The following is a 22,460-nucleotide window of genomic DNA, read 5'->3' as shown; positions in this document are numbered from 1 at the left end:
ATGAATGCACCTTGCTGCATTATTTACAGCACTATTTTATTTGATCTTGATATGATGGGGCAGACATCTTGAAGCTGAAGACGCCAAAACACTCTTTCTCTGGGGCATCGCATAGCAAAAAAAGACCAAGTGCTGTTGGTTGATCATGAGTCCAAAAAAAAAAAAAGAAGCTAATTAGTATGATTTTCTGGATTAGAAAAAATAAACATAAGAGACTAACATGTAAAAACATTTTCTATGACCGGAAATACCTCAAGAATGACAACATATTAGCTATGTACAAAAAAACATCAATAATATATTTATAATATATATATATTTATATATATTTTTTTAATCTTCTATACCCACTAAAATATACCAAAGAAGCAGCTATTGGTCAATCTGAGGAACTCGTTCACCAACATGTTTTTGAAAACGGTTTAAATATCCTTCAGCTGTAAATGTGAAAACTCAAAAAAAAAAAAAAGAAAAGGGAAAAAAGAAAAAGAAAGACACGTAAATAAAATTTAAAAATATAACCCAACAAAAGTCCTGTGTTCATCCTGTGTGCCATTTTGGAATACTGCAGAGTGAGAGGAGGTAAGCCACTTCAACCAGCTTCTCCAGTGGATCAGAGTTTGTTCGACGCTGGACCGTCTTCGACCGTCCAACAGAGAGTTCCCCCCAAAAAAAGTCTTTTCGTTTTCAGTTCGTCATCTACTTTTTTCGCGTACAAAGATTCGGACACAGTTCCATGACAACTGATGTAGGCCACAGACAAAATAGAAGAGCACTTTTTCTTTTTTTTCTTCTTTTTTTTTTTTTTTCCAAAACATAGCATGAACCCTTTTGTTGAATTAAAGGGGGGGAGAGAGGGAGACACAGTCTGGACTCGGGGAGGAGGAGGAGGGACAGTGGGTTTAGCAGCCTTCTCGTTTGTCAAGAGTTTGTTTTTCACAGTTGAATCCATTATCCACCCAGTCTAGCACGAACTTGGCAACATATATACAGTATATAAACTACAATCATAAACAAGAGAGACGCGGGAGGTTCATCCTTAAATACAAAAAGTGTCTTCTGGCATCCATATGTGGACTCGCTGTAGTGTGTGTTTGTGGCATGTGAGGAGAGAAAATAAGGTCCTGAGATATGCACTGATGGGCGTCTGAAGAGAGAGTGATAAAAGTGTGATCTATATAAAATGACAACCAAAAACAAAAATATATTTAAATCTATAGCATCGACACGTTTGCGGAGGGCGCGGGGGAGTTTGTGTACAGTCTGTTAGGAGGGGCTGGACCGCGGTAGTGCCAGTATTCGTCCATTGGTCTTTCCCCCGTTCATGTGTGTGAACGGGATGTGGTGCTCCTCGTAACTGCCCCTCAGGCCCATGGAGGAGGCCTCGTCCCTGTCCAAACACTGCTCCCTCTGGGAGTAGGACGACGGGTCGAGCGGGATGCTCTCCATGTTTTCCATATCCAGGTCAAAGTCTTCGGTCTCGGGCGGCTTGTTCTCCTCACTGTAGAAGAAGGAGACCTCCTGGAAGGTGGGATGCAGGTCCTCGCGTAGCATCTCGATGATCTCCTGGAAGGTGGGACGCATCTTGGGGTTGTACTGCCAACACATCTGCATCAGGTTGTGCCTGGACGAGGACAGAGAGAGTTTACGGTTAAAGGATACTGATAACGTTCTCATTTCGTGTTAAAGTTGTCTGTCCGGTGTGTTTAGAAATACCTAATGCTGAAGGATACATTTGAGTTTATGCTAACAAAGACCAAAACCAACAATGAGACAATCCTACTGACTGACTGTTCTCTGTGTATCCAAAGCCTGATACAGCTTATTTCTCTATGTTCCTTTATTATGATGAACATGGACACTGTGTATATGGGACTGACTCAAAATAAACTACAGTCATGCTGCTTCAAATATTCACCAGAGCACCAAATGTGTATTAATCTGTAGTTAAAAATACTTCCCCTCAAAAAACAGACTTTATTTTGATAAAAACGACTTTGCACAGACGTCTGTTATCCGTTTTGTTTTTAGATTTCCATATTCAGGGTTCGGGCTACAAGCAGAACATTAATAGACAGACTAATGGTCGGTTTCATTCTTTTCATAGAGTTTGTTGATAAAAACACAGAACATGACAGCAATATTTACTAAATCTTAGATTATATATTTGTACTTTAATCCAACAGTGTCATCGCCTCTCTACATGTTGTCATTTTACTATTGTTAGTCTGCTCTACAGTATGGACTACATCGCATGTCGTGAGGATGAATCCCTTCTCAGTTGTTCTTGAGGTTTCTAGAAAACATCTGGAACTAACCCTTATTTTCATTTTCCAGAAAATATCCATCACATTTCCAAGATGAGGTATATATAATATAAACATAATATGAGTATAATATAATATGAAGTAGCAATTTTTGATTTAAAAAGCTGGAACCAGAGATTTTTGATTATCAGTATATAATTATCATAGTCTGTTATTGTTGTGTTGTTAATCTGTTACTTTGTTCAGGTAGTCTTAGATAACTAAATCATTACAATACAACTCCATCGTATCTTCACTCTTGTACTTACAGTCTGTCAGCGCAGTTGTCCGGACGGTCCAGGTAGCCTCCGTCCATGACAAACTTGAGGACCTGCTCATTGGACAGGCCTTGGTACGGCTGCTCGGCTAGCGTGCTGATCTCCCACAGCACAACCCCAAACGACCTGACAAACAGGCGAGATGTGATGAGAGACAACAACAGAGACACGGGGAAAATGAGGACAGGCCAATTAGACACCTGACAGAGTCTGTCTGTAAACACATGAAGCAGCAAACAGGTAAGACTGAGAGCCGGTAAACAATGTCGGATAAAAACAGGTTAGCTTCACAGGGATACTCATATTTTAATATTTGTCATGTGTTTACAAACTCCACACTTGTTTTCCCCTCTTTAAGTCACTCAACACTGTGCTATATACAGCATTTACACTGAGGTGTCACTGACCAACAGTCTGAATGTGCGGTGAAGACTCCGTCCTTCAGAGACTCCGGTGCCATCCACCTGACGGGCAGCAGCCCCTTCCCTCCCTTCCTGTAGTAGTCGGTCTCGTAGATGTCTCTGGTCATACCAAAGTCTGGGAGGAAAAGAGTTTTTTTATTAGCTGCAGTCAAACCTACACTCATGTTATATTAAGGCTGCGTTTCAGTGTCTAATCCACTTTATTCAGGTTGTAATCTTTGATAATGAATAAATGCATCTAATGCGTTGAGGTCTGATATGTATGGAGGTATGTAATGTACCGTTTCATTAAAAATGAATAAAATAAATGGGTTATAATGGCCATGTCCAAACTTAAAGCCACCTGAGGAGCTTTAAGTGTGGACGGGATAGTAACTAATGCATCCAGTAAACACAGTGTCATGAAATAATTCACATCTTCAGCTTTATGTGGCAGATTTACTGCCCGCCACACAGGCGTCGTCAAATATTGACGCAGGAAGCCAAAGTAGTCTCCAAAACATGCACATCAGCGTTTTCATCAACGACACAGTCTGAAACTTCTGTCTTCCATCACCTGACATTAACAAACTACAGTAACATTAACGTCCGCCTTGTTTTCCATTTTGAACTCGAAAACTTACCTCCTATTTTGACGGTGAGGTCGTGAGCTACCATGCAGTTTCTGGCTGCCAGGTCTCTGTGGACAAACTTCTTGGCATTAAGGTAAGCCATGCCGTCTGCGATCTCAGCCGCCATTTGGATCATCTCCTTCAGAGTTGGCGGTGGACGCCCGGGGTTGTTCTGTGAAGACACACATGCACATTATTCATTTCTGAGTTGCTGACACAGAGATTGATTTTGAAGTTTTGACACTTTAAAACAAAAATAGGTCAAGTATATGTTGACCTAAAGTTCATCATCACACTTGACTTGAACAGTTTTAGTAGCAGCAGTCAGTTTGACAGCCTGCCGTTCATCTCCAAACAAGCATCAGCTGACTTTTTGCGCTGACTGTCAACTGTCAACATCCATCCTCTTATTCCAATCCAAGCGCCATCTGTATATTTACACACTTCAGGGGACACGTGTACACACATGGTAACTGAAAAGGTATATATAGCAGTTCCAGTTCAACGCCACACAAATAGATCCACACAAATGCTTCATCTATTTACATTTGGTGGATTTAGTCAATCTGTCTGCTGAGAAAACAGCAGATGGAGTGAAATGTGTCATCAGAGACTTATTGTAATATCTGTCGGTTAATTTAAACATCGATGGATTGAAAATGTTCTTTATTTAGATAGATTTAGAATTAGAGAGCAGTTTGAACAGTTTGTAGGGTTCAGTGATGGTGCTGTGTGGCTGGCACTTACAGTAGCCCTGAACACTTGAACTATTTCATGATACATCAGGTGACTCATTCAAAAAAAAAAAAAAAAAGCTGCAGCTCTTTTATTTGCACTTGAGAACAGCTGTTAGCACTAAGCAGCGCTCTAGGATGGAGAGACCGGTGATCCGTGCTGAAGTGAGGAGAAGGAGACGAGGATGCAGAGCTGCAGATCTCAGACTGTACAAACCACGAGTACCGTCTGTTATCTGGGAGGACGTAAGATTTCTCCTCAATAAGATGGAGGAGCTAACGGCGCTATACAGGTTTCAGACTCGCTGGTAACTTGCGAGAGGGGGCAGCTGATGACAGATAGGAAAGCAGGGAAAGAGAGGGGGGACGACACACAGCAAAAGGAGCACATGCCAGAGTCTGAACTGGGTCACTCCATGAAAAACTCCTTTCATACATGGGGCGCACACTCTACCAGTTTAGCCAGCCTATTTATGAGTATTTCTCTGATCCACCTTGTATATTGTGAGCTACTGTAACAAGTGAATTTCCCCAGTGGGAGATCAGTAAAGTCTATCTTATCTTATTTATATGATAAAGTGTCAAAGTAGATCATAACTTTGTCAATAAGAGCAGCAGATGATCATGTAAAACACTCTGCCTTTGTCGTCCTGTTAGTTATGTCTTTGTATTGTAAAAATGATTTCCCATGCGGAGACAAAAACAAACCATCAGAAGTCTGTACACTAGTAAGAAACATAATACAACAGACGCAGAAAAAGCAGAAGTAAAAAGAAGAAGTAAACAAATTAAGTATCTATGCATGTGAGTCGCTGCAAGTTCAGCAAACTAAAGGTTCAAGCTGACCTAGGAAACAAAATTCAAACACTTCATATTCAGTTTGTGGTTTAGGGTTTAGGGACGACGAGCTCGTTACCTCGGCGTCAGGTCGCAGAGAGCGCAGGTAGCTCTTCAAGTCTCCGTGGGTCATCAGCTCCATCACCACCAGGGTAGGCTGGCCTTTGGACACAACGCCCAGCAGACGCACCTGAGAGATGAAGAAGAGGAGGAGGAGGAGGGGGTTAATTTCCATATAGTCTTGTTTTATTACATCATGACAACTGGTCAGCAAAGTGATACTGCTGCCCTTCACACAGCTAAATGTAGGAGAGGTCTGGTGTTCTCACATGATGGGACATTTAGTACTTACTATTCTTGATCAGTACTGTGTCTAATTACTGATGGTTTAAACATACCGACGGGGTTTGTTGATTTACACCCTGGCTAACACGTTGTCAGTCACCAAAACGAACAACAATGCCTTGTTTGTGTCTAAGTTCCTCCTTCAGGAAATGTCATCTCTCCTTACCACATGGTGGCAGCTGAAGGCCTTCATGACGGAGGCCTCGTTCAGGAACTCGATTCTCTCTCTCAGGCTGGCTGACTCGTTCACAGTCTTCACTGCTACATGTGTGTCCCCCTCGCCCTTGATGATGTCCTTGGCAATGCCCTCGTAGACCATACCGAAGGAGCCCTGACCCAGTTCCCTCAAAATGTTGATCTTGTCTCTGGGCACCTCCCACTCGTCCTCCTCGTACACTGTGGGCACATTTCAGAATTTAAATGAATGAGCAAACGGAGAGTAAAGAGAGCAAAGTTCAAAAATCCTTATATGTGGAAATCTAAATCAGACTCTTGTACACGTGCACAAATCAAATAATAAAGTTTCTCCAGAGACGTCTGTAAAAAGCAGGATTTCTTCGAATCCCTCAGCCTGTTTTTGGGAAACTCTCATTTAATTTACTGCTGAAGTTTGGGAATAATTAGATTCCCAAAGTGAGCAGACGGTTAAGAGCGATAACTTATCATGTTTAACAATTAGCAAGGTAAAAATGTAATAAAGTCATTTTAGATTATTTGTTAATCTTTGCATTTGAACTCATTTGTATGTAGTCCATGACCGTAATGACAGCGTCATTATTCAAACGGTCTCAGCAGATGGTCGCCCACCAATGAGTCGTATGGAAAGTGTCATGAGATAACTTTTGTTATGATTTGCTTCCACATAATTTACATCCAATTATCTTTTTTTTTTTTTAAGGGTATATAGAGCTAAAACTGACTCCATGCTTAAATGAATGATGTGTGTCTCATGAAAAAAGTTCAAAGTTAACAATTGTTAAAATGACATCTTCTTCCTCGTTAAAATCCAGAAGCTGATGTCTTATACTTCACTTAAAAGTCAGTTCTCAGTGTGTCTGTGCTCTGCAGGTTTTTCGCTGCACGAAGGATGCACTACTAAAAAATACTAAATACTAAAAAAAAAAAAAACAGCAAATTACTGGGACTTTACTGTCATCATCACTATCAGAAATCTGTACAAGCCTCAGCCCAACCCGACCAATCAGTTCCTGTGGTTTTTATCATACCTCCTTAAGCAATGTAGCTCTGGTGTGTTCTCATTGCATAAAGGCACCACAAACCAAAACCATAAATCCACCTTAAGTTTAAAAAAAATCAGCGTTTGCTCACCATCATTAGCACTGAGGTACTCTGGGTTTGAAGAGGCGTAGATGGGACCGCTTGGTCCTTGAGTTTGACTAAAAAGAAAAAACAAGAAATCATTTTAATAACATCAAAAAACATATTTAAAAAATGAGTAGCGGTATCAAACAGGATGTGATAATTGCGTACTTCTTCTTGAACATGACGAATCCTGCCACGGACACAAACAGCAGCAGGACAAAGCAGATGATTGGTCCGATGACGATCTTTACTATGTAGAGCGGATCGCCTGTTGGAACACAGACACGCCCCGACGGTGAGTCACATTTCAGGTGAAGAACAAAAACAAGCTCTTATCATGAAACTCATTAAACTGCAGCTATGATCAACACGCTGCTCCGTAAACACAATGTTCATCTTGTGATCTTGTGATAATGGTGAAGAGGGCTGAGTCACGAGAGGCTGCTGTGTGTTTTTCATGTTAATATTCTGCTTTTTACATAAATTTACATCATTTTCTTGGCTGGATTTTTAAAAAAATGTCACAGCAGCTGATCAGACAGGACAGAAGATGAAGCAGAATATTATATGGTAGAATAATATAATAATAGACTGGAGCCGAGGCTCAAAATGAATATTTCTGCCACTGTTTAAGAACTTTTTGCAATGATAATAAAGCGGATTCATCTCTTTCTAAACAAATGCTGTGTCTCTAATTCACACTTCTGATTAACTTAAGCAGTTTGGAGTATGCGGTGAGTTCACTCTAGGACAGTAACACTCAAGCTGAACTTGTTTTTGAGTCTGCTGTTTTTGGAAACTAATCTGCCAAATTTGCAATGCACAAAGGAAACGGAGTATGTGTCGTATCACTTCCTGTTGAAGTACACTAGAGTGAAGTATGCTGATATTTCTGTACACTAACTGCTACACTATCAGCACACTGTGACGTCCTCTTGTAGAATTGGTTGAATCTTGAGTTTTGACTTTGCCTTCATGTCTGATGGAGACTCACTTGCGTCCTGTACGTAGAAGTACGTAGGCTCGGTCCACGATCCGTTCCCAGCCAGCGACGTGGCACGGATCCTCACCGTGTAGTTCCCGGGATGCATCACTTTCAGCTTGCAGCCGCGGGTCACTTTGTACATGTTCCTCGACACGCAGTAGTGCAGCTCCTGTAGGAGAAGGAGGAGAAGAACACTGGAGGTTCAGGGAAGGGGGCAACAACTAAACGAACAAACTGCTTCATAATTTCCAAATTTAAATTAAACTCATTTTATAGGTCACGGATTGTCTTTAATGATGAAACATCTGAGTTGTTTTTTTTTAATTATTATTATTTTCCACAGCGAATAATAGTCTGATGTTTTGCAGACCTGTCACCATAACAACTAAAACGTGGCGCAACACTGAAAATTACTTCGATCGAGACCACAGCTCAAGTACAGCCTCTCTTATTTGTCTGTGCTGCATGGCTAGATTGGCAAGATTTAATTTGATTTTCAGCTAAATCGTCTTTCATTAGTCATTATGTTTGATGAGGAAAGGGAAAATAAAAACTGCTTTCTGAGTAAGAACGAGAGTACATGTGTTTACGTGAACTTGCACTGAACTCATGCACACTGTAACCCACCACCATAAATCAATGTGTGTGTGTGTGTGTGTGTGTGTGTGTGTGGTGTGCTTCTTCACCTCAGTGTCTCCCAGTCTCTTGTAGTTGACCTCGTACAGGATGATCATACCATTAGGGGCGACCGGTTCCTGCCACGTGATGTGCACTGTGTTTTCTGTCACCTCGTAATTGATGGGACTCGCGATGTCATCAGCTTTGTCTGTGGAAAACAAAGTCACGTGGTTTCATCAGTGATATTTCTATTAAAAGATGAGCAGCTGGGGCCTCTGGTCTGTTTTTACAATGCCAAAAAACGTCATTATTAGAAGTCCAATGAAATTTCTTTTGTTACGTCCATGATTTGATGTGATTCCTGTTGAAACAGGATGTTTAGGTTGGACGTTGGACATTTACAGTAACCCTGGATCCCACTGGGCACAGCTCTGCGCTGATGCGGTCTGTTCTCCACGAGGCTTCAAACCCCACCAAGAGTGTTTCAGAAGTGCTTTGCCTGCCAGACATTGTTAACCTGCTCAGATCTGGTGTTTCTGAGTTAGTCGCCTGTGTAGTTACTTAATTTCCCTATTCCTGTGTTCGGGCAGCCAGTACAGGGTGTTTTATTTTGAAAAACAACCAGATACTCGATGCTTTTTCCGTGTCTGACTTCCGGACAGCTCGATTTGTTGTGTGCTGCTTGACACTTTGCTAGTCACAGTGTCCGTCAAAAATAGATCAGTTGCATATCTCCATGAAGCAGATGCTACTATGACGCTTCTGGTTGGATCACAAACACCGTGGAGTGAAAGTGGGCACGATCAGCTTTGGTCGGCCAGAATGCGCCACAGCCGAGCCCGGTGGGATTGAGCCACAAGGATGACAGTAATTTAAATTTTTAAAGCAGTTAAAGGTGATCTCCATCGATTTTAAACATCAAGTCTATTCACAACTACAGATGTGACTGATGCTGCAAAAAGTCTTTTTGGCTCCAGTCTGACTCGACTGAAGTTTAAAAATGAAAAGAATCAGTGAGTGTGGAGCTAGAAAGAAATGAGCTTACCAGATCTCGAGGTCACATTAGTTGCTACAAGCATAACACACCAGATTCTCCAACCGAATTGTCGGTGGTTGAGTTGCATTGTGTGAAATGTAGGTGCCAGGTTTTGATAAGTAACAATTTGTTTTAAAAAAAGACTTTATTTCTGGTTCTGCTGCGTTAATCATGATATTTAGTTGTTTTTTTTTAATCGTCTATCATGAATCTCTTAGTTATTTTAAAGTGTAAACCAAAGCACTAATGAGTTGATCTAATAGGATGAGCAGAGAGCAGACACTGTTTAAACATGTGACATCTATATAAGCTAGAATTTTTAGTCATGCCTAATCATGTGACATGCCATGACCTCTGAAGAAACAAGTTTTTCAGGAAACTCAAGTGCCCTTTTCACTTTTTCAACAAAACAAATATTAATTACAGCCCACAGTTACAAACGCTTCAGAACCAAAGATGTCGCCAAACAAACAGATGAGAATCTTCAAGAATACGACTATAAATGTTTTCTTTTTCTTTCTTTCTTTACCATGTTTGAGCCCAGTGGAGGAATGATCTGTGAGAGAGGGGATGAAAAGCCACAAATTTTAAAGCTACAGTGAATTGTAATCACCAGCATCTCCAGGCTGAGGCATCTATCACCTTAAATAGACCCACACTCATCTCCTCCTTACTAACACTGACAAAGGAAGAACCTCCTCACCTTCGGGCATCGTGCGGGCGCTGACGTACGCTGCCATGCTGCAGCGCGCCGGGTCGGTCGGGTGGTTGCAGGCGTGGATCTCGATCTGGTAGCTGGTGAAGTGGCGCAGGTTGGAGATGACGGTGGACTCCTTGGCGTGGACGGTGACCACGGTCTTTGTGCTTTCGAAGGTCTCCTCGTCCTCATCCTCGGGGATGCCTGTGCCGTGGGGCGGGCTCGGAGCCGTGGTGAGGAAAGGGTGCGTTCTGTTGGCGATGCTCATCACGGCGCGGCGCTGTCTCGAGCGTCTAGATGAGGACGTACATGAGGCATTAAAAAAACGTTACCATGACATGAGAACTTTAACACGTTGCGTGGGAACCTCCAACTTGACTCAAACCTCCACGTTCATGTGAGCTGTCTTACTTGATCTCAAAGACTTCATTGTGGAGGTAATTCTCAAAGGTTTTGCGGTACTCTGAGTCCTCGATCTCCTTCTTGATCTCCTTGTCAGTTTTGGGGCAGGCGCAGCATCGCGTCCCCGGGCCCTGCTCCTCCGTCTGGTTCCACTTCTGCTCCTCGTCGCTGTCCACCTGAGTGGGCACCCGTGACGGCAACTTCATCCCTGGTGAAAAGAAGTCCAAAATGATGACAGGTGCAATAAACAGACACACAACACAGTTTTATGCACAAATATCCACGCACACACACACACACTGAGGGGCATGTCCGTCATTGTCACCCCCAGGTCCTCACCCTCTCTAGTGGAGATAAATTACCAGTGACACGACCTCCCCGCAAACTCCCGTCTCTCTGGATGTGTGGGAGTTAAGGGAGTTAAGAGGAAAGTTTGGGCTCTGTTGTGCTCTGACATGGAACGGCACCCATTGCGGGGCACCAACGTCGGTCACGCTGTGACGGGAACAATTCAACCGAGATAAATGTCTTTTGCTGAACCTGAGCCGGAGTGAGATGAAGATCCTGACTGTCTCAGTGTCAGGTTTCACATAGTTTACGCTACATAATACCACCCAAATAAAAGATTCATCTTTACTGCACTTGAGTTTCTTGTTCAGTGGGTCCAGAGTAGCATTTTTCCCCATTAGGAACAACGGTTCAGTTCACAGAAATGCACTCAAAGTGTCTTTTCTGTCCAATATCTCATCGTGCTGAGATGCCTTAAACACCACGTCTTAGAAATAGTGCTGCTGTCATGAGGAATTTTTCAACTCCTCCTGGTGATTTAATGTTTTCATTTTCATGAAAAAATAACATGCCACTCTGCGGGCTGAGGAAATTCTGCCAGCTACAACTAATGAAACCATTTTGGAAAATGTGAAAGATGTCATCCAGTTAACGGCAAGGCTCCCAGAAAAACTGACTTTTAAGGGCTGTATCAGACTTAATTATGTTTCATGAAGTTTGATGAAAATCAGATAATGTGGCTGAAGTTGTTTGTTTGAAATGTTTAGTTAATACTTTTTTGGTTCTTGTTTCATTGGTTTGATTTGATTTGTAAAATATGTGGATTACCAAAAAAAAAAAAAAAAAGGAGAATCGCGTCACAAAATCACCACAGAGGGTTGTGGAATCAAACTCGAAGCCGCTAAGAGCTCGTCTACTAATGCAAAAACAATGAAGGACATTCTTTCTCGCTGTCCGTCACAAACACAGCAGCGAGACACAAGAACAGGACGACTGCAAACAATGCGGCTCACCTTTCTGACAGTAGTCAAACTTGTAGAGCTCAATGGCTTCGGGCTGACGCTGGCAGAAGACCAGGTAGTGAGTGACATTGCCGTTAGGGTCATTTGGAGGTTTCCACTTGAGGATGATCTGGGAGGAAGAGTTGGACGAGGAAATAGGGTCCAGCGGGACGGAGGGTTCTGGGGAAACATCACAAAAATACAGAAGAAGAAGTTTAACACATAGATTAACACAAGAGATTTTAACGGAGAAAACTTGTGATAAAGTGACGTTTTTATTGAGTATCGACAAGTGAATCATTGAGATTTAACACAGATATCTGAGGAGGAGTGCGGTTTCAATGGAATTTGCATCTCATGTCACAGGATAACTAATGATACACACTTACTGGCAGGGCGTTGCTGTGTGACCAACAGCTGCCTGCTCTGCTTATCTGCAGTTTTGCTTTGGTTCTTTTACAGAGTTTGATTTGTGCGTTTCTCACTGTTGGTAACATCTGATCGATTGCAACGAGTGTTCAACGTTCCACACTTTGGGATGTTAATGAATTTACAGTCCGGGGAAGCACAGGAAAGTGCTGTGTGTTATTTGTTAGATGGTTTTGAAAGATGACGCTTCATCGTACTTTACTTTAATCATAATAATACAGCAGATGCTTCTTCGTTGGTGTATATCGGGATTTACAGTGTGGCTTCGGGTGTTTTAGGTTAGTTCCTTTTTCATCAAGCTGTGGGGAGATATTTAGTTTCAGTTCTAGTTTTTTTGTGCTTTTGACAGGTGCAGTTTTTGCACATTTTCAAACATATCTTCAGTTTTATATTCTCATAAAAATATGTAACCTTTCTTACTCTTATTTTAAATGACCGACTTGCCCTTAAAAATGCCCAAATGTATCAACACAGTAGGTTTAAGTTCAGACTTAACCTCGACTGGAGCTCAACAATGTTTGCTTAACACATATCACACTAATCATTTTGTCGTGGCATGCGGTGCATAAGTGAAGATTTCAGTATTAATTCATGTAAGACCCGACATGGTTTGTGTGGAGTGTTTTCAAGTTGCAAAACAAACTCCAATGTGACGCACATTTTTCTGTTCTTAATTCGATTCTACTTAGTGAAAACAGATTAACAGCACTAATGCAGCAGGCGTAATAAACATGAGTCAGTGTGTGATTAGCAAAAGTAGGTTGGGGACGCGGGGCTCCAGCCACAAGTGCTTGTTGTCGGTAAAAAGTGTTTGTCAGCTGTGTAGGACAGATTGTTTTTTTTACCCTATTAAGAAATAAATGTGTTTTGCAATCTTGAACTGTGTCCAACAGAAGTGTCTTCTGTGTTGTGAGAAATAGGTTAATAGCTACGTGTGGCATGAACACTGTCGTCTTTTAAAGTATGAATCAGATTTTCATGTGGAAGGGCAAAATAATTAAAGAGACATTTGTCCTGATCTGACGTGTGGCAGGAACTCAGAGAGGACAGTGACGCCTATATAACTGAACAAAGGTTTAAGTGTTGACATTAATTCTTAAAAAGAGGAGTGTGTGATGAGGTGAACAGGTGAGAGGAAGGCGTGGTGCGTGGGGATGTCAGACTGCACCCTGAGGAGACACACAGACCAGATCTTTGTTGTCGCAGTGTGATTATGTCGTCCCATTCCTTTTCATGACGGCGCAACACACTGGTCCAACCGCATTGTCAGCCTAAGTTTCATCAGCAAGAGCTCATTAGTAATGACAGCTTTGCTCTTCTGAAGAGGTATGCTGATTAGACATGACACAGACCAGGAACCTGGAGCGGTTGCCAAACGGATAGAAAACAACCGGCGGCTGACTGACTGAATGAGGCGATACTGCTGGAAGTCCGTTTTTTCATGTGAACGAGGGATGTCATGTTTGATGCGGTCTATCAAGGAAGGAAACGCACATTGTGAAAAAAAGGAAGCCAGTTAGACAGGACATCATGGCCTCGACGAAACCAGACTGCACACGACACATTCTGTGGGTGGCAGGGTGCAATTAAGTACTAGGGAAGAGATTTATGATTGCTGCGTGACCGACTGATGCAGACACCTTGCATGAGGCAGCGCCCTGTCGGTCATAGGCCCCCCCAGGCGAATCGTCCCATCTGTCTTCCTCTTCCCTGTTCTTGTGCCAAGGACATTTTGGCAGCAGTCAGAATGACACACACACACACACACAACACTGAATCCACCAGTCAATGATAGTAACACCACAAGAAATGTGGATTCAAGACGACCCTAAAAATAGCTGAACTCGAGTACAGGAGAGAAAATGGGCTTTTTCCACCAACTTAACGACCTGTGAGGTCGGTATTTTAACGACGTGTGAGGCTCTGGTGTGAGGTGGTTACACCTTGTGATTCGAATGCACACCAGATACACATTGAAACGGCAACACTTCAGGACAAATGTCAGCATTTTCTTACGCCGTTTAGTATGTGAGTGAGGTTGTGGAACGGGCAATCACTGCAATTGATTACTTCTTGACTGCTTCTTGATTACTACTTGATTCTTAGCTCAGTCAGAAGATGGAGAGTAGGGAAAAGACCTCAGGATGTTGCTTTTATTCGGGCTGCCACACTTTGTGTTCTTTTATATTTGTACTTTAAAATTTTTACTGGAGCCGCTTCAAACCTGCCTCTGAACAACAGCTGAAACAACCAATCAGCTACTTTACAAGCTGTACTTACCCAACACCTTTCTCTACGCTTGTCAATGATATACGTTTACGTGCATCTCCACAGAAGCTTAAGTGGAAAAAATAACTATCAACTATATGACTGAAAAATCTAATATTTTGAATCAGGTATCACCGTTATACTGAAAGCCACTTCCATGCAGCACTTTGCTTTCTAGCTGCCATTCATCAAAAGCATCACGTGCTGCTGAGAGTACCTTGAACTTTAGTGTGACCTCCTGAGGAGTGAACGTTAAGTAACTGTGGAGTACAGCCAGGGATAATGGCTACCCATTAAGTTACAGCTTGTTAAGTTCCTTTAGTAAAAAAGACCCAATAACCAGTGAACGACAAATCTAAATCTTACTGGTGGCGTTGGTGCGAACATAGATGATCTCGCTCTTGGCTCCGTGGACCTGGTGTTCATCAGAAGCTGACAGCTGGGTCTTCACCATGATGGCGTACTGCGTCCAGGGCTTCAGCGGTAGGATGAGGTGACCCGGTTCAGACTGCTCTTTGTCCCCCTCTGTGGATCGGCGTGGAGGGTCCACATCAGCTATCACCCAGCTGTTGGAGCCGCAGGCGTCCTGACCGTCAAACTCGGTTACGTTCCTAAACGGTCTATTGTTGGGCGGGAAAACAATGACAGTATGCGAAAGAAAAAAATTGTTATATGAAGGTCTAAATTGTATTTCAGTTGAGGAAGGATATTGATCGTTCCACAGCAATTTATCTATCTGACAGTCAGCAGAGAAAAAGAGCGTTACAATCGAATCAAAACCAACCAGAATCAAAATGATGCTGGTTCAAAGGGAGGATGTTGACTGATTTTACGACTTTGTAGGGCTGTCACTGTTTCCAAAATGCCAGTTTGAACAAATAATTTGTTGAAGAGGGGAGAGCCATGAGAAACAGTTATGGACACAAGCTGAATGCCAAGAAACTCTGGGGGACCAGCAACATGACAGAGGATGTGGCCTGGCTGTTTTGTGCTCATGATTCAGTAGATACCACAAATTTTACACCAAATTTAAATGTTGTATGTTATCACCAAGTGTTTTAAATGAGTTAGTAAAGCTTGAAATAACATTATCACCATCCACTGCATCTATCTGATCTATCGGTTTTCAGTCTTTTCTTATCTGTAATGTACTAAAGCAGCTGAAAATGACATTTGTCTCGTAGATCCGACTCTGACTGTGACTGACGACTGAAGATTAACTTACGCTTCTTTGTAGAGCACCATGAAGCCCAGCAAGTCTCTGAAATCTGGAGGCCAGAAGGCTTCCCACTTGACCATTATTTTATCGCTCATGGTTCGGATCATGGTAAACTTCAACACGTGGTTCTCACCTGAGAAAAGACATGAAACAATTAAAAGTAACGAACAGGAAAATTTGTAAAATTTGACTTAAACACTCTGTTATGAGCAGATATCAACAGAGGAACATCTGCTTTTGTTGATGTTCTCGAGCAGCCGCCTACATTCACCTGCTCAATTATATATAAGATCATGGGTCCCCCCCTCAGATAGACCTGAGAAAACTACACTCCCCCAAAGTGCAAAACTCTGAAGTGCAATTTCATAGTCATATTTCAGATTTCTCTATATGTTTTAGGAGTTTTGGGGGATTTTTTTATGTTGGAAATGACAGAAGAGAGACAGAGAGTGTCTATGATATAACTTCTACTTAACAGAAACTTCAGTAGCCCACAGATTAGCCTCACTTCATGCGTCTCAGTGACTCAATTTGTTCTGATACACGTAGCTTCAATGACCTGACCTTCAAGTCTCCTCTGGAGTCTTATGAGACGTCTTTATGATCCAAAAAGAAAACCAGATGAAAACTCTTTTATTTATTTATTTTTTTTTAAACAAAGCCACCCGATCAAAAAACCAGAACCAGTCAGAAACGGACCAGAGGATTAGAACTGATCCAAAACGCGGTCAATCCTAATAAAGACAGAACACCAGCACTGGCAGCAGCCATCAATACATGAGCAGTTGTGGTTGAAAAGAATAGGTTTATACGGTTCCCTCAACTTTAATATTCACAGTCTCATTTTGCCTAAAAAATTATTATTTTTTCTTGTGTGACAGTTTCGACATAATCAGAGCTGACAGTGGCTCCACTCTGATCCACTTGGGAGGCTTGAGAACAAAAACCTGACTCAATTAGACTGAATACATTTCAGACCTGGCCTGACTCCGACCCCAGGTCAAGTCTCGGTTACTAAAAGCTGAAGCATCCTCCTACGTCTTCTTTTTTTACTGCATCGAGATAATAAAAGAAACACATCAAAAACATATAAAAGAGAGCTGAACCTGTCGTCCTCATGTATATCTTGGCACAATGAACTCATCTCTGTCTCTTAGGAGGCAAACAGAACAGCATGTATCGCTGTGTTACCATGTTATTAACGGTTATTGGTGCTTCGCTCTGTTGGTTGTTCCTAGTTTAACTGTATCAGGAAGACATTTGCAAACAGAGAAGAACAGGAAATGACCATCATAACAATAACTATGGCTATGTTTGCGTCCGCGTCTGTGTGTTTTCCGTTGCTGCAGTAACGCCTGCAACAACTGCTCGTCAAAGCTGAGCTTGCTTACACGAGGCCTGGTCTCCGTTGGTCTTGGAGGCGATGTCGTTCTTGACTTGCCGCTCTTTGGTCCCCGTCACCCCCTCCATCTTGCGGATCTCAGACATGCAGAGTTTGGAGTTGTAGTGGAAAAACATGCGTCCCTGCAGGATGGTCAGCTTGTGTTTGGACCAATCCCAGAGCTGCCGCAGGTTCTGGTTGTCCAGGGCATAGAATGAGTAATTCCTGGAAAAGAACACACAAGATTGCATATTTTTCATGATACATAACGACGTTTAGCTGAGGATATTATGAAAGAGCGTCTTGAGTAACATGAGCAGAAAAGTATTTCAGCACGGTTAGCCTACAATTTGCATCATATGCCTATCCTCAGCCATTTCTACTGTAAGTGTAGCCCATTGTGCTACAAGCATCTTCCACCTCATCGGAATGGAGCCTCATATATGATTTGGGAAAGTCTAACCAAAAACAGTCACCACAGAAAGACATTTTAAAAAGGTCAGTCCTTCCGCTTTTAACTCATAATTACAGGAGGAGGCTCTGACATGGCGGGGATGAGATGGGCTCAGAAGACGAAGTCTCACCCGATTTCCTGCTCCTCTCCACGAATAACACGGAGTTTGCGGAAAAATGAGAGGGACACGAGGGCGTAGGAACGTCGCACTGTCAGGTAGCCAGTGATCTCCTCCAGCTGGCCCAGGCTGGCCTCCAGTTCAGCTGCTATGTTGTCTACAGGAAAAACCAAAAAGACAACAGCCTTGAAGTGACTTCTGATTCTGCAGCGTGCTTCGTACAAAAAAGCTCCCAGGCAGCTGTTCTTTGGCAACAAACTGTTCTCTGCTGTCTGTGTTTTCAATTTTGGTTTCATCTTTTTTCCTTTAATGACAGTCTTCTTTCATATGGAGACACTAAATGACACAAGTCCCCTATTTAGACCTTTCTGTTTTCAGTACTTCATTTTTAGATTTTTATGGATAAATTTAAATGAGCATCAAATTCTTATTTTGTAATTATCTGGAAATCATGGACTGCTGTTTCCTTTTTCTATAGGCAGAATGATGGGAATGTGTGTGTGTCTGATTCTTAATGTGTTAGATAAATTCAGATAAATTCTGTAAAATCTACACCAAGTTTGCTGCCTTTTCTTGTACTTCTGTAAAATCTACACCAAGTTTGCTGCCTTTTCTTGTACAAATCACACATTTCAGAACCAAATCTTTATTTCAAATGCACAGATTTGACTCACGCATGTTAGACATCACTACTTCACTCAATAGCATTTGCCTCTCTTATAGCTCAGAGACTTGTTCGCTTGTTCAGGCTATTTGTCTTTGTACGTGCCTGTTTGAATGTTTACTGGAAAAAAAAACCTTTTGTTTTATCATTTTATTTGTTTATCTAATCTATGTTGATGTTCTGTTGTTTAAATCGTTGATATAAATCAGAATAAAACATTTTTTTAATTTCAAATCTATGTTGTTGTTTGTTTGACTGCTCTCTTTATGCAATTTCCTGGTTTTGTGTTAAGTAAACCACTCTCTGTTGTTCTGTTGCTCTGCTGTATACGGTTATCTAATTCGACCAAACAAACCGCAGTTACTCACTTCCTCCACGAAGATTGATGACCAGGCTCCCGTTGAGAACGGTGCAGCCTCTCAAGGCCTGAGCAGCAGTGACAGAGTCCACCGTCTTCAGACCCATACATACCTTGGGACAAAGCCCTGCACAGGGAGTGCAGTTCAGCCTACAGAACAAAGACATAAAAGACACTGATTAAAAAAAAAGAAAATGGATGATAAAGCGTGTTGCTGTTACAAATCCAGCAGTTACAGAGCAACATTAGCATTCAGAAATCGTGTTGTGTCTATGTGAAGTCTAATATTTACTCTCTTTAAACCCTGTTGTGTCCTCCACCATCTCTTAAGATAGACGTGTGGCTCTTTAGCTGCTAATTGCTCTACTGCATTCACCGGCTGGTCGCTTACTGTGTCTGCCTGCTGTGAGGCTCTGGGTAATGCGTCTGTTTTTAAAAGCTGTTTTTTTTCTTGCTAAAAATGGGGTTTTGCTGCAGCTGAATGCACTGATAAGAGTGGTGAGATTGAACCAAACAATAACTCAAGATGGCTCAAAGTGGTCGATTGTTCTGTAAAAACATAGATCATAGCTGCTTTTAAAAGGCTCTTAGCTGCACTGTATGCACTGAAAATGAAAAAAAAAGCTTGACTCAACTTGTTTTGAATTAACTGAAAATTAACTGACCCCTACTCTTAACCTTAACAAGCAAGTTCATAAACCCGGCTTACCTAATGTTTTCGTAACAAGTCCCTTCTCATAACAGATATATGGTCACTGCTTTGTGTGCCCACCATATTAACCTATTTCCTGAAAAGCCATCTGTACAATCCGCACAGTCATAATGCCGCGGGTGCAAACTTTTATGAGGTGAAATCCACAAAGTACACAACGATCTCTGCAGCCTCTCAGATCTTTTAGCTGCGACACGTGCTGCGGAGAACGTTTCTCTTTTTTGAAGAGGATTAAGGCACAATTAGACAACGACGGGCTGTTTGCTCGAGGCCATTGTCCTGAGTGTGTTAAAGTATTTTTTGCGGGCCAGCTGGTTCATGAGGTAAGAATGCTTTTGTGTTGCAACAGTTGAGTAAGCTGGCAGGACAATTACAGAAGAATGTGGCATTTCTTTTGTGGGTGCCAAATAATGGGAGCTGGTGGCAGCTTATGTGCTACAGTATAAATACATGAGAAAAATAAAACAAGGGGTAGGTATTGTGGTCTGTAAATGAGATTAATCAGAGCTTTCAACGTCGAACTCAACCTGAAAATAAAAGAACGGTATGTGCATTGTTTTTTCATCTGGCTCATAACGTTCCTGATCCATCTTGACCTTTTTCCCTCTCTCGTGCCACATTTTGCTCTTTCAGCCTAGACACTCATAATGCCTGAGTACACCGCTTATCCTCAAAGCACTTTCATTTCCACAGCTTAGTTTAAAGCCACAGAGATGGGCCATAAAGGGAACGGAGAGGGAGTTATAGTTAAAAAATAACCTAAAGATGGAGCAGTGTTTTCGAGGCAGAGCAGAAATGATCATATCTGCACACCAAGAGGCTCATTTTGACTAAATTTATCAGCCCCTGAGCTCTTAAGTCAATAACTTACAATACATGCAATATAGGAAAAATAAAAACACAAATATACAAATGTACTGATATTTCTGCACTAATTATATCATACTGGAGTGTTTCTCAAACTTTTTACACCATGTACCACTTCAGAAAATATCCACTGTTACAAACACCAACGCTTCTTTAATATTCTTCATAATTCACTTCATTATTTATTGTTGGCTGTTGGTGAATTCTGAATGTTACAAGTTTGAGAATCAGAGTTAATTTAGTGGAGAAGGGCCACGTAAGATCTGCACTTCTCTTCAGTGTTTTCTAAGCATGCATTTCACCTCCAATTAATGTCCCTCCATAACATTTTAGCTCGTAGCTAATCATGGCTGAACACTGCATGCATGAACGTGACGACATAGGCTGAGATTAAGAAGAATGAACTGAATCTAATTTTCAAAAAATATTTACCAGAAAGTACCACTACAGGGAGGTCAAGTGCCACCAGTAGTAGACGTACGATAGTTTGAATAGTTTAAATATACTACACATGTACATGTGATGCAATTACCTGCAACAAAACTTATTCACTTTATTCTAATTGTCTATTTTATTATCTAAATTAGACATGTACCGCATGTCAGGTCAGAATATCATTCAGTGTTTTCATAAACCAGAAGTCATGTCACACTTTAATCAGTTGATCCCAGATGATGCCAGATGTTTGCTGTGTTTCATGTTGTCATGTCTTTTCTTTGTTCTCTTCTGCACTAGTAAAGATCTACCGATTTCACAGTTTAATTAGATGTTATATTAAAAAAACAGTCTGGTGTCTGGTGAAGAGCTGGAACTAGCGAGGACTGACGATAATAAATCATGTAAAAGGAGTGTCTTAATTCTTGTCATTTTATTGGCTAAACGCCTAAACACATCTGAATGTGCATGTCTTCTAAACTGTGTGCCAACATGGAAAATCTGAACAGTGAACAGAAAATCAATAGCACTCTTTCCTTTCTAAAATGGCAGGGGGCCACTTGAATACGACACTTCACCCTCATTTGCTCTAGTGCAGCTGGATCTGCTCAGAGAGCCCCACTAGAAAACCTCTCAGGTGCGAATGTACAATATGTAACTCGATGAATGTGAAGCTGTGTGTTGTTCAAACCGAGATTAGGTGCTTGGCAAATCCTTTGTGGATAAATAAAGGTTAAATACACATGACAACGCAAACACCGCAGCTGTAGCGCAACCACTTTTCCTTGTCATCACCGCTGTCAGTGACAGGCTGCCTGGACTACGGTGCTGCATTTGCTGGCCAGGCAGCACCTCTATCTCTTTGTGGCCAGCCAAGAGAGTCAAGGACCAACACCGTGGGGCACTGGTAGCCTTTCTCGAATGCCTGTGACTCCCCCACGCGCAAGACATGTAGAGAAGAAAACAATCCAGCAGTTTTCTCCATTCGTGTCACAGCAGAGTGGTTATGGCTGTGTTGAGTCTCTGTGCTAGCAGGCACGTCCACAGTAATCAACAGCCTGCTCACAGACTCACTTAAGATGTCAAAGAGGGAGGCGATGTTATGTCACCGGCAGGTCAATGTACGACAATGCCTTTCTTTCAAGAGGGCTACAAATGTATAAACACAACAGGTTGTAAATTATAGATGCAGAGAAAATAGGGAAATAACACTTCACGGCTAGATGTCTCATTCTATAGCTGGCACACCGCAATGCAGACACTGCCAGTTGGTAAACAACCATATATTTTTTTGCAGCGTGAGCCACAAAAGAAAATATATATATATATATATATATATACACACACACACACACATATACACAAATATATATATATAGAGAGAGGGGACGGATACTGAGTCAAAAGCAGAAGCATAGATGTGCCAGCCCTCCCACAGCGCTGCACCACTTTTGACCTAGCTGTCTGCAGCCTCACACACACACAAATAGGGGTGGTGTGTGCACATATACAGAGTCTAGTCTGAGCTCAGCAGGGGGACCTTCAAAAACAGTGACGATAAAAAACCGAGCCAGGAATCTGTGCAAAATCTCAGTATTCTTCATAGATAGGACATTTTTATTTCCTGTTGTTGTTCTAATTGAGATACGCACTGCGATGTTTGTTCTTATTC

General features: G+C 41.9%; 1 protein-coding gene across 2 annotated transcripts in view; it reads right to left on the bottom strand.

The window, feature by feature from the left end:
• insra (insulin receptor a) overlaps nucleotides 1-22,460 on the bottom strand; it is a 51,260-nt gene continuing 28,800 nt past the window's right edge. Inside the window, exons 4-22 of one of the 2 annotated variants that reach the window (XM_019266272.2) lie at nucleotides 18,785-18,924; nucleotides 17,765-17,909; nucleotides 17,191-17,405; nucleotides 15,806-15,932; nucleotides 14,947-15,200; nucleotides 11,896-12,063; nucleotides 10,604-10,802; nucleotides 10,199-10,485; nucleotides 10,025-10,051; nucleotides 8,528-8,667; nucleotides 7,851-8,010; nucleotides 7,025-7,124; nucleotides 6,863-6,930; nucleotides 5,700-5,929; nucleotides 5,268-5,378; nucleotides 3,630-3,789; nucleotides 2,992-3,121; nucleotides 2,576-2,710; nucleotides 1-1,624 (exon numbers count right to left, since the gene is read on the bottom strand). In XM_019266272.2, the coding sequence (XP_019121817.1) occupies nucleotides 1,267-1,624; nucleotides 2,576-2,710; nucleotides 2,992-3,121; nucleotides 3,630-3,789; nucleotides 5,268-5,378; nucleotides 5,700-5,929; nucleotides 6,863-6,930; nucleotides 7,025-7,124; nucleotides 7,851-8,010; nucleotides 8,528-8,667; nucleotides 10,025-10,051; nucleotides 10,199-10,485; nucleotides 10,604-10,802; nucleotides 11,896-12,063; nucleotides 14,947-15,200; nucleotides 15,806-15,932; nucleotides 17,191-17,405; nucleotides 17,765-17,909; nucleotides 18,785-18,924 (3,154 nt within the window). In that variant the 3' untranslated portion in view covers nucleotides 1-1,266. The remainder of the gene's footprint in view (nucleotides 1,625-2,575; nucleotides 2,711-2,991; nucleotides 3,122-3,629; nucleotides 3,790-5,267; nucleotides 5,379-5,699; nucleotides 5,930-6,862; nucleotides 6,931-7,024; nucleotides 7,125-7,850; nucleotides 8,011-8,527; nucleotides 8,668-10,024; nucleotides 10,052-10,198; nucleotides 10,486-10,603; nucleotides 10,803-11,895; nucleotides 12,064-14,946; nucleotides 15,201-15,805; nucleotides 15,933-17,190; nucleotides 17,406-17,764; nucleotides 17,910-18,784; nucleotides 18,925-22,460) is intronic. The other variant, XM_019266273.2, reaches the window with a different exon arrangement.

Source organism: Larimichthys crocea, chromosome II (genome assembly GCF_000972845.2).
Source record: "Larimichthys crocea isolate SSNF chromosome II, L_crocea_2.0, whole genome shotgun sequence".
Classification (NCBI taxonomy): Eukaryota; Metazoa; Chordata; class Actinopteri; family Sciaenidae; genus Larimichthys; species Larimichthys crocea.
The sequence above is the reverse complement of the archived record's forward strand: the minus strand, read 5'-3'. Positions and strand labels throughout refer to the sequence as shown.